Raw genomic sequence first — 12,675 nt, 5'->3', positions numbered from 1 at the left:
GCTGTGCTCAGAACTTCCCAGAGCACGTCCTCTTCCAACTTCCAAATGATACAGCATGAGAAATGCCTTCCCCTGACTGTGATTTTGCTACAAGTGGGAGAGGCATCTGGAGCCAATAAGCATGTACTTGCCCACAGGGAAGGTGTCCCTTCGCATTACAGCGGAAGGCATTCGCAAAGGAAAATCAGATTTCCTGCACTTCTTCATTCCTTGTACATCATGATACGCAAAGTCAGCCATAGTTAGAGATGATTCACAGTTATTTGTTAGACTATTCATTCCTTGTGGTTCCAGTTCACCTCCAGATTAAACTATTGTAACTCCCTCTACGTGGGCCTTCCCTTGAGGCTGATCCAGAAACTGGTCCAGCATGTGGTGGCATGGCTTCTCACAGGGCCTGCAAAACGGAGTTGTTACACCAGGCTTTTGGGGAGGAGGCTGGTCGTTGATGTTCCACACCCCCGCCATCGCCTGTATACCACCATAACTTGTTGTCATTATTGTTGTATCCAGTCCCCTCCCACAAGGGTAGGAGGACTTTGAATCATCATCGGCTGTTATGTTACTTGTTAGGATGTTGCGTTTAATTATTTCTGTTTTTAATTATTAGATTGTAACTTCATGCCTTTTAATGATGTTTTATTTGCTGTACACCACCCAGAGCCCATTGGGGGTGGGCAGTATAGAAGGGACAAAGGGAGGGGGAACAGTGCCCGGGCCTTGAACTGCCCCCTCCTGACCCGCCCCTGCCCTGCCCTCTCCCACCCCACCCCCGATACGTGACTGCAATGGCAGCGCCCAGGGCGAGGCGCACCAGATGTCCCATTGCAGTTACACCTCTGGGGTATAGTAAGTCTAATAAATGAATGAATAAATAAACAGAGAATTTTAAAAAATTAAAAACACAGAAAATACATGCATGTCTGTCTGTGTCCATGTAGCCCAAGACATCTTAAAGTAGCTAGGCATTCCCTGGCCTGTTCCCTGTCAATCCTGTTCCCTCTCCACTTAAGCTACTTTTGTGATGGTGCATCCAGTACTCTTTTTGGGAAAAGATGAAGACAAGAAAATAGTTGAGCTGTTCATCTTCTTTAATGGAAGGAAACCAGGATACTTGAATAGTTCCTTGCCAACAGTTGCCTCCAAACCATTCCCATTTAAACTTGGCTTCTTTTCGATATATAGAACAACTAGAGGAAAACTGACTCTCTATCAATTTTGCTTCTCCCGTCCATTAATATTGTTCTCTTGTTTCAGTTCAAGCATAAAATTCTGCAGAACATAATATTGCCAAATATTGGTACAACATCCAAATCATTACCTTATCTCATTTGCAAAGTCAGCACGTTGAACGTCAGAGGTGAATGTTAAGCGGAGCAAGAGAGAGAGACAATGGCAGAGGACCTGAACCGTCCAACATGGGTCATGATAAACCATGGAGACATTTTATGTGAAGAACTGGCAGGCAGGTGGGAGATGCGGAACCATTCCTCTGCCAGCTTCTTTTTCTTATAGCCCCTTCCTCCAGTTATGGCTGTGCCGGATTTACCTACAGTCTTGGCAGGCTGAAGACTAGGGCCTCAAAATCTAGGGGCGGTCTCTGTCATAGACCTTTCTTATACATGCTGTCATAATGCACTGTGGTCTTTAAACAACCCTTCCATAATTTTCCTTTCCTCCATTTCAGAATAATACTGTCTTAAGCTCATAACTTGACACTAGCATGGATTTTGTATTAATTTTGTCTTTCCAGGACTTCACTGGTGGACCATTTTTTCCTCTAGTAATGAGGGGTGGGGGACTAGGAGGGGCCTCACAAGTGGAATAGCCTAGGCCCTCTCTTCATCTAAATCTGGCACTGAGCTATGGAAACATGGATTGTGAGTATGGAGGAGTTAGAGGGCAGAAAATCACTATGCAATGGAAACATGTGGCAATTGCTCCTGTGTACCTCTTCTCCACTTCAAAAACTGCCTCTATGCCCATTTTTTAAGGCAGTGACCTAACAGTTAAAGATGCAGGCCAGTCGCTATCACAGGTTTCCGGCAAGCAGGCAAAAGTAATAGTCAGGGCAATCCTAAGCAGAGTTATTTGTCCACTTACTCCAATGAACACATCAGGATGTAACATAACCTCTCCTCTGGGTTTGAGCTGTACATTAACTTTGCCTAGTAGTACGTTAAAAATCAACAAGCATGGCTGCTGTATAATCTCTACAAATGCAGGAATGTTGCCCACAAGCACAGGAATTCCTGAAGGACACACTGCACATTTCCTGGGTTTTGCTTATCTTATTTAAACAGTAATGGGGAAGAGAAGCCAATTGAATAATCACTTAGCAACTCATAACTAAATCAGAAGCTCCAGGGTCACCACTACCTGCTGATTCTGAGAACAAACACTGGCTTGTCTGTGGTACCCCCAGGAAGAGAAAGGCAGTTCTGTGCCCATGTTGATGGAAGGGAACTTCACAAGCAGCAGCCATGGAGGCCCTGTGTAGATAGGGACACACTTTAATCACATTTAGAAGCATAGAGGGTTAACTCATGCTCCATCTCAGAGCCTGTGTGTTCTTCGTGGGTTCCCTGTGTAATCATAAGCAGACCGTTGGCTGCTCCCTCTTGCATGTTTCGATTATGGTGCATTTTTCACAAGGCCACATAATGACTTCCACACTTTGTTTTTGAGCGTGTGTGTACAAAGGGACACCCTGTGTCACAGTAATAATTTGCATTTGTGCAAAGTCTTTCATTTGAGAATCTCAAAAGAATCATGCCCCGTAGAACTCTCCTCCAAAACACAATGGCTGCCTTTTAATGGAGAGGACAAAGGAATGAGGTGGCTGAATGAAAACCAGGCGGCTTTTCCTTTCTGAGCTGTGGTTTGCTGCTCTGCTCCCTGTTCAATATCTTCCACACTAAGCTTCTTGAATCACTTGTGATGACTCACTCAATCAAAGTGGCAAGTGAGGTCAATACAGCCTGTTCCAAGTCTGACAGCAATTTTATCTCAGCAGAAAGTAGCTAAATCATCCCCTCCCTCCCTGATTTTTAAATTTTCTGTACAGATAAAATGGCTCTAATGTGGGTTGATTCCACACGGTGAGGATTCTCTGCTCTGCTTTCTTCACTGTAGCGAAAGCAGAGACATGGGCCACTTCCGCACGGAGGCGGAAGCGGCTGGGTCGGTGTATTCGACGCCGACCCGACGCCGCTGGGACTGTCCGCATGGACTGTCCCAGAAAGAACCGGGAAGATGGCGCCGCTGGGCGCCGTTGCCCGGTGGACTTACCTCGTCTCCGGCCCTCTGGCGCGTTGCCGGGGCCTGGGAACACGCCTCTCCTGCCCTGCGCGCCTGCTGCAGCGTCGCAGGGCAGGGGGGCGGGTCCCCAGGCCTCGGCGATGTGCTGGAGGGCCGGAGACAAGGTAAGTGAAGGGAGGGAGTGGGGGGGGGGGGAGAAGCGCCTGGAAGCTGCTGCCGTTCGCACGGCAGCGGCTCCCAGCCGGCGTTTCCAGGAAAGTGCACTTCTGTGCGTTTTTGCTGTCCCCAGGGTGCCATACAATGCCCGTGCGGAAAGGGCCATGGAAATTGTCTCCCACACAAGAAAGTCTGTGCATACTTCCCTCCAGCTCCCTCCCCAGGTTCTTCGCAAAGGCACTGCACTGGCTTTCATGGAGGATTTGCTGCTGCTTTTTTTGTTCTTTCCACACTTATGGTATAGAACAATATTAACATGTAAATAGGGCCCTTCTATCTGAAGGGTGAAATTTTGTTTCCTTAACCTGGTAAGCAGAGAAATCATTGTGCAATGGAATTTGAAATGATTTGTTGAACAGTGAACTCCCACTGCACTGCATCTGTCTTATAGTCTCCCTTCTTCATTCCCTTCTAGACAATTTGGACAAAAATTGCCTGTATCTTTCCTCTCATACCTCCATAAATGAAATGACTTTTTTCAAAGCAAACAGTAGAAATGCAGTGGGCTATCTGAAATGAAAATGGGTAACTTGCTGTGGGTCATAACACTATTGCACTATAGTAAAATAGCAATTATCAGTTCCCCCTCCCCAACAAACCCGCAAAAAGCACTCATTCAGAATTTTCAGAGTAAAGCACTGGACTTCTGCAGGTGAGATGTGAGCCTTCACTGGGTTGCAACAATCTGACTAAAGATAGGTTGCAAGAATGGTGCTGCCATTTTCTTTTATATATAAATGAATTAACATTGTCACCATTTCACCTCCCATGTTGCAGAACTTGCTGTAATTTCAGCTGATGCAAGCCACCAATTAAGCTGTTAAGCAACACACAAGTCAGACACCTGGCGCTCATACACTGCTTCCAGTCCTGGTAGGACTGAGAGTTGCATCAACAGCACTGTCTGGGACTGCAGTGGATGCCAAAGTACAATCTATTTTTTAATGAACACCAATATCCTTCCTCTCCAGCCTAAAAAGACAGTCCAAGGCAACTCACAACACATATGTATTGGCATGAAAACATAAAATTGCAACAGCAGAAACAATGTCACAATCCACAATTACTTGCCAACAAAAGCCACCATAAGAAAATCAATAGGCTGTCATTAAATTTCAGAAAAAAGACCTCTGAAACAGGATCAGGATTGCCATACAACACCCTCATCAGAGAAAGCCTCCTCTCCCCAAGAAGACCATTCAAGAGTGCTGAGGATATGACTAGGCAAGGCCTGTGATTGTTTTCATAGTCTCCAGGGATGCAACAGCTGGGAAGACCATTCATGCCAGGAGAGGCAGCTTTTCAGGCTTTCAAGCTCCCATGAAAACTGACAAAAGGCAGTGGAGGTGGAGAAATTAGATCAGCTAGAAATTGCTCCTATTACGGCCCCTCACCCTCCAGTTCCATGTTGCTGTGTTTCAGATCTTGAAAAACTGATGACTATGGGAGAACAAGGTTTGAAATCCACCAATAAAAATGACCATTTCATATACCACATCTACAATCTGCATTTCCCAGATCTGCCAAATAATTCAACAGCTTTGCACTTGGTGGACAAACTGTTTGGCTCAGAGATGATTCTCCAACAAATGCCATGTTCTTAAATCCTCTTCAACAAATAACCAGTGTGCATCGCAGAGGAACTTACCTGATGACAAAAGGCTTCCACTGCTGCCGCTAATAATCTTTCCTTTGCTCCCCATGTTGGCTAGTTTAGAGGTCTTTAGAGTTCCAGTTTCAGTCAGGTCAATTGCAATCTCACTAAGGCTTCTTGCTGCATGAATTTTGGACTGGAAAAAAGCAGACACTGGTGTTAAGTGTGGTTATCAAACAGAAAGCCTGCCCTGGAGACTTAAATTCATTTAGAGTAGCCAGGTATTCCACTTTATCCTGTGCTAGGTTTCCCCTACTGCATCTTCTGCTCCATTTTTTTCCAGGTTGATATATTCTAGGAATCACTAGAAATTCTATGGTCAAACCAAAGAGTTTCCAGTGATCCCTAGAATTACCCATTTGTCACTTTTGGTTTTTCCACAGAAGTGTTGTAATAACACTGGTGACATCACTGTTCATTTTACTAAATACATAACTTGGATCCACCAACATTTCTGATTCTGAAAAAGAGGGAATGGGATCCTTTTTACCATGGAAGGGGACATCTGACGAGGGTGGATTTGATTTAAACCATGATTTAAATCCCTAGTCAGTAAGACTTGATTTAAACAATAGTTTTCTACATAAAGGCAAATTCATGCTTGTATAAATATTTACAACCAGATGAAGGCTTCATTTTTGGAATAATAACTTTTCAAATTAGTTTTACAGTTATATCAAGAATCACTGACTTGGTGATACTATTATAAATAGATAATTATAAAATTATTGCAATGTGAACTATCTTCAGATTCATTTTGGGCCACCAGGCCTTGCCTTTCTTTGTTGCATTTTGCATGCATGCCTGCGTAACCCACAGGCAGAGGAACTTCATTTAAATATTTTCAAATGGATCTCTTTTACAGCCTGCTGCCATTATAGATTTTCTCCTCCAGGGAGAGAATAATGTGATAAACCTCAAACTATACACAGATCCTAAATCTTGTGAAATATTATGCACAAAATGTTTCACTTTCATTTTTACTTCTTGGTCCTCCCTCCTCACACTTAGCTCCTTGTGAAGATCTATTCATCTCCAGACAATCTTCTATTCATTGAACTTCTTAGTACTTAGTAAGGAGTTGATTCTGTATACATAGATTTGCAAAAAAACAACAACCCCACAATCGGATAGCGGGTTTTTCTTGCAACTCTGTATGTTTATTTTATAAAAATTTTATTGTAAAGAAGAAGCATGTTATCTCTGAAGACACACATCCACAGTTCTGAGAACTACAAAACTAAGTATCTGTGATAATATCTTCTAAATGGAAAAATTGCTCAAAATAATCTTACAGAAACCTCTGGAAGAGCGTGACATTGTGAAAGGATTAATGAAATCCATTGCTAAAAAAACAAATAGCATGAAAATGCAGTCTCATGCTACATAATTAAAAAATAATCCCTATTTCATAATAAATAATGTTTGGACAATAATGTGCCTGAAATAGAAAACTATTGAAACGATCTTTAGGTAGATTTTATTCTCAAAAAGCATTTTTTTAAAAAACACACTGATTTTTATCCACCCTGGACCTCACAAAGGCTATGCTAGAGATCACAGAACCTTAATGGACAATGGCTATGTGGGACAGGAGCAGTGGAAAGGAGGGTGATTTGGGGAAGACTGTATGAAGTAGCTGGCTATATCTAACCACATGTCTGTGGAAAGGACATCAAAGAGAGAGTACACTTATTAAAAGCAGGCAAATTATTTCGGATAATTAATACTATTGAAACAATCATCTTTTAAATTGTTGTCTAGCTAATATATAGCTATAAAGACCATTAGCCATAAGGAAATCTGACTTCTGGCTCCATACTTAATAGTAAAAATGAAATGATGCCAGAAGATACTTGATGTCAACTGCAATAAACCCCATGATGGAGTCATAATTTCTTAAGGGCTGTAAATGTCTGGAACATCCATCACTAAATAAATGAAAGGACAAGCAATTCCAAATCCTAATTCTGTAATAATTACAGTAGGAACTAATGAGGCCTCTTTCCTTCTGCCCACATGTGCACTATATTATCAAACTTATTTGCATATAGACCTCATATTCTGGAATACTTGAAATGAACCATGTCTTAACTGTTTCAAGAGTAAACAAAAAATAGACTGTGGCCCATTACTTCCCTCGGGGCTGGTAGCTGTGAGGTGGGGCTGAAGTGTGGTCTCCTTGCATGTCTCTGTTTACACATGAGGAGGCAGCCCAGTGTCTGCCTCACAGCTGCTTGCTAGTCTCAATGGGCCTTTCCTTTTGCTGCTTCTCTCCGCCCATCACTGGTTCTCTTAACTCTGCTGATATTCTGTCCACTTTCCTTCCCCTCCACTCTCTCTCTCTCTCTCTCTCTCTCTCTCTCTCTCCCACTGCTGCAACAGAGAGAGAGAGAGAGAGAGAGAGAGAGAGAGAGAGATGGAGAGAGAGAGAGAGAGAGAGAGATGGAGGGCAGAAGCAGAATGGGGGAGGTGAGTTGGAGCCAGAAAGAGACTGGCTTACACCAAAATCTTGATATAACCACTGAGGGAAGCAAAAAAGAGCTGACAACATGAAACAGGCATGAGGGGGAAGGCGTAGATGGCAATGTGAGGGACTGGGAAGGGTGGAGTTAGGAAGCTGGCTGTGGGCAGAGGAAAAAGGTCCAAGGCAAAGTTGTGCTCACTGGCACATCTGCCCACTCTGGTGGTAAAGCAAAATAAATTTGTGCTCTTGCTTGCCTTGGGGAGGATAAAAAGTGAAAGTGGGGCTTGAGGAAATAGGTCCGTACAAGAAATCTAGTTGCGACAGACATTTGCCCCAATTGGCAGCAGACACGTTGTACGTAACTGGCCATTACCAAGAAAGGAATGGGCTACTTCATTAGACCAAGAAAGCCCAAACTCAAAATCACAAGCCTTGATTGATGTACTGTACCAGCATATTGTGTTTAAAATCTGGTATGCACAAAACTAGTCTTCAATATAGGAAGGTAAGAATGCAGTAAGAATTTTCCCCTTGGGGCCTTCTTTCAGAAAGTCCCAATGACCTGTACATTTCCACATGATGCCTAATAATAGAGGTAAAGAGCAAAGGTAAGACTTGAAGAATTACAAACATCTCAAGATAAAGGAAAGTTGCAGAGCAGTTGGTTCAAGACTCGAGTTGGAGCATGTTGTGTATTGCTATAAAACCTGAAAAGTCTAAAACTTCCTTGGAATATTTGGAAAAGTCCTTCCTTGCAAAAGTTTCCAAGCAAATATGCAAGGTCACTGCAAAGCACTGCAGTCAGAGAATGAGGGAACTACATGATGACAGCAAGTAAGATACACACTATTGAGAGACAGATTTCAGGCATCACATGGCAGCAAACCTAGGTTTGCCATTAAAAGGCACTCCATATGTTATAAAGGCCTCATGTTCATTGTCCCACCTTGTGGCTGTCATTGTTCCTGTTGATCAAATGTGTATCTGGCATTCTGTGCTCAGAACTGAATTCCCTGATGCACAGGGTCCCATATCAGACTGGGACTGCAGCATACAGGAGGAGGAGGAGGCCAAAGTCTTCCCTTCTCTGCCATTTGCTTGACCTGTACCCTCAGGGAGCTGAAAGTTGCCCAATGGGAAAAACTTGCTAATAGTTACAGCTATACAAACACAAAACTCCCAAGCCAGATCTGTTGACAGGCCACGGTGTGTCTGTGGGTACATGAAGTCTTAATATGTTAATAAGTGCCAAACTATATGATACATTTTTAACAAGTTGGATCAAATGTTAGCAAGTTGGGTCCTTCTGACCCAACTTATGTTCCCTTCAGTCCCATGGAAACTGCAGAGAACTTACTTCCCCAAGTGGCACATGGCTGAATTTGAATCAGGACCGTGGTGCTGGGGAAGAGGGGTTTCACCCTTCACACTGTGTGTGTGTGTTTTGTACAGAAAATTTACTGTAATTCGTCATCGTTCAATGTTTTCCCCACCTTCCACTTCCTTAAGATTCTCACCTTGCTCTGCTTTCTGTCCAGGTAGAATTGGTGCTGGCTAATGGCCATAGCCCAAATGGACTTTATCAAGGCAGGACAGGCATACCACGTGTGCACGGCAATGCCACTGTGTCCAAAAGTCCTTCTTGTCACAGATGCCCTAGAAAAGGAATAGAAAAACAAACAATGAACTTGCAGTGTAAACAGAAAACAGTAAAGAAAAACTTCAATATTTCTACTGTTTTGTCAAGAGTTTTAGGTAGAAATGAGACTCTGCAACTTTATATATATTTTTTATGTGAGAAGTCACTGAGTTCACATGTTCCTTTCTTTCCCTCACTCCTTCCTTCTTATGGTGAAAAGTGATTAGTAAATTACTCTGCACCTTTTGTTTTATAAACTTTTTGTTTTATAATCGAACTAACTGTTAAATTTCTAATTCACGTTATCCTTTTCATAAATGAACTGTGACGCTGGTATGTATAACTGTTCGTGGACGGCAAGTGTAACTTTCTTCAGATGCAGTAACTGTGTTTATTCACACCTCAACATGTTATGCCAATAAAGGTTTATTGTATTGTATTGTAAATTGCTCTTTGTTATATAAAGATATTTATACCCAGTCTTCCCCAAAATGCCCAAAGCAGTTCATAGCAGTCACTGTATCTAACAGTGGAGGGGGCTGGCCCCTGAGCCAATCTCAACAACATCAAAATGGAGCTGCCAACAACAAAAGAAACATTTCTCAGGGGACTTCCCAAGTATGCAGGGGAAAAAAGAGCTTCATAAATTAACCAAAATAAAAGCCCCCCAACCTGCCCCAGCTGGATAAGGACTAAATATTCTTCAGGAGCACAAAAATGTGAGTCATTTAAAGAGGGGAGAGAAGGGAAAAGTACTCCTGGGCAAAGTTCCTAGAAGCTTACAGAAATCTGGCAGAAAGACTTTGAAAGTAGAAGGAGGGATTTTCAAGTTGTTTCCCCTGTCTCAAGATTTCTCACTGAGCCCTCCTTTGAAAAATTTAATTAAAACATATTTTAGTCAGCAGCTAAAGACAACTGTTTGCCACCACAATGACATAGGTAACTATTTGCATTCTCCCCCCCAAAGCTGCCCAACCAGCTTCAAACAGCAGCTGACAATTCTGATTTGGAAGAGAAGCGCAAATTATGACCATTTCTGCACTTGTGGTCTCCTTTGTATTGTGTTTACATTCCCTTCAAGTTTGATTCTTGGTTACATGCGGTCACCCCCACCTTCAGATCAGAGAATCCCCTTCATTTGTGAAAGCCAAGTGTGACTTTAAGTGTGACTTCCTCTTCCTTCTCCCACCCACACCACAGCAGTTCCTCTCTCTGTTGTGGCCACCATTTCAGAAAGATCTTTTTCTTATGATGAAAGTCTATCATTGGAACAACAGACCCAGTGAAACTGACAAGGAAGTGACAAGAAAGAATACTAGACCAAAGAAGGCAGGGAAAAATAAAGACGGCAGGCAACCTCCCCAAATGGAGGTTGGAAGGAAAAAACGAGGAAGCAGGGGTTGGGCAAAATGGCAGATCAGCTCAACTAGGGACACTTCATAGGGGGAGAATCCCTATGTAAACAAAGGAGGGGAAAAGCAGGAAAACCCCACTGCAAACCAAACAGCTGCGGGATAAGTAGTGCATGTATAAATGGCCTATCTTTGGTGCACAGGCACAGGACTTATGCAGACAGCACCAAATTGGGTTTCCACTGGAATCATTCCCATGGGATCCGCATGCCTGTCATGTGGCTAACACTGTTCTTGTTAGATGTGGCCACAGATATGCAAATAGTTCATGAATTGGAAAAGGCATATGGTTCTATGTAGCTCTAAAAATGTGTTCTGTTACCTACCATTCAACCCATTTTACTAAAATCTTAACTTAAGAGTTAAATCTCTAGATAAATTTTTTTTAAAATTAAAAACCACAGTGCACAGGTCCTTGTGCTGGTGTGGATGTGCATGGTCTAGGGTTGTGACTGTATTTGGTTGGTTTATGAAGCCCTTTCAGTCTGGCGACATCCCCCTCAGAGTGGGAAAGCTACAACATCAACAAGCACAGCATAGCCCACAGGCATCCATGGTTGTTGGAATTCATATCTTCCGCCATTGTAGCCCCACTCACAAGGCCTGGAGCTGCTAAGGATGCCAGCGATGACATGACCAATCAGCTTCTTACCCTGTGGTGCCCAAGTTCCCTCTCCAGCACCAAATTACAGCTCCCCCAGTCCTACAAACCCCTATATAGAGCACTCATGTGGTAGGGTGTGCAGCTTCCTGCCGTGCAGATTTAGTAAGAAGTGAGGCACTTTGGTGGTGAGAAAAGCATAGAAAGGGCCTTTGCACTATTGGGTAAGTACTTTGCACCAACACCCAAAGTCCATACTCTGTGGCTGAAATCTCCCTTCTCAGAACCGTAACAGCTATGCAATCTCTACAGGCCTGACTCAAAGAGGAACTCATGTATTGACAGGTAAACAAGAGCCTGGGTCCCAAACCTGTTCCCCCATTACCCTTGTTTGTGGCTGGCAGCCCCCCCAGTGATACCACCTGGGACCAGTAATGTTGCAGTTGTGCTGCAATGGCCTCCCAGCACCATGGCCCTGCTCACACAAGGGGGATTAGAGGAAACCCAAGTTTTCTGCTCCACACTGGGCTATAAGCACATTATTTTGCTGGGCTCCCCCCACCCGCAGACAGGGTGCCTCTCCATTCAAAGTAGAATAGGTTACCATGGAACCCTTGAACTCATTCTCTTGCAGGAATAGAGCCCCTGTGCAGCAGCTGCTGCAGTGGATTGATTGTTCATTAGAAGTCACTGAGCACTTCAATGAAGGAGAGGTGACTATGGTTCAGATGATGCCAAACTATGCCCTAGAGGGAGGTGGGATTTACAGAGGAGTTCCACCCCATGGACTTCACTCCTGAAACTGCATCATTCATTTGCTTGCTGATCAGAGTGGGGAAGTACTGGTGTGTAGGACAGGAATGGGCCAGTAGATCATGAAAGTGGCCCGTTGGACCTCCAAGGCTGGTGGGAACCTAGAATGTCAAGGGCCTCCCATAAGCTAGAGAAGACCTGGGCATTATACGGCCCGCGGGCCACATCCGGCCTGCCGGATGACCCTGACTGGCCCCCCTGTCTTGCTGGGGAGCGAGGCATCTTTGAAAGCCCCGTAGGAGCTGGTTGCCTTGGCTGCCAGCTTCTGCGGGGCTTTCAAAAGCGCCTCACCCCCCTGCCTTGCTGGGGAGCGAGGCGCCTTTGAAAGCCCCGTAGGAGCTGGTTGCCTTGGCTGCCGGCTTCTGCGGGGCTTTCAAAAGCGCCTCGCCCCCCTGCCTTTTGGCCCGGCCCTCCACAATATTTTCTGTTTCTTATGTGGCCCCATGGAAAAAATAATTGCCCACCCCTGAGCTAGAGCATAGGTGTCAAACTCACGGCCCTCCAGATGCTATGTACTACAGCTCCCATCATCCCCTGCCATCATCATGCTGGCAGGGGATGATGGGAACTGTAGTACATAACATCTGGAGGGCTGCGAGTTTGACACCTATG

At 44.1% G+C, this 12,675-nt stretch overlaps 1 protein-coding gene across 1 annotated transcript in view; it reads right to left on the bottom strand.

The window, feature by feature from the left end:
* The window catches only part of FRMD4A (FERM domain containing 4A), a 257,212-nt gene that overhangs the window by 35,642 nt on the left and 208,895 nt on the right, over positions 1 to 12,675 (bottom strand). Inside the window, exons 12-13 of the mRNA XM_048501600.1 lie at positions 9,116 to 9,254; positions 5,126 to 5,267 (exon numbers count right to left, since the gene is read on the bottom strand). Coding sequence (XP_048357557.1) covers positions 5,126 to 5,267; positions 9,116 to 9,254 — 281 coding nt within the window. The remainder of the gene's footprint in view (positions 1 to 5,125; positions 5,268 to 9,115; positions 9,255 to 12,675) is intronic.

Source organism: Sphaerodactylus townsendi, linkage group LG06 (genome assembly GCF_021028975.2).
Source record: "Sphaerodactylus townsendi isolate TG3544 linkage group LG06, MPM_Stown_v2.3, whole genome shotgun sequence".
Taxonomy (NCBI): domain Eukaryota; kingdom Metazoa; phylum Chordata; class Lepidosauria; order Squamata; family Sphaerodactylidae; genus Sphaerodactylus; species Sphaerodactylus townsendi.
Note: the sequence above shows the minus strand (reverse complement) of the source record. Positions and strands in the feature narration are given on the sequence as shown.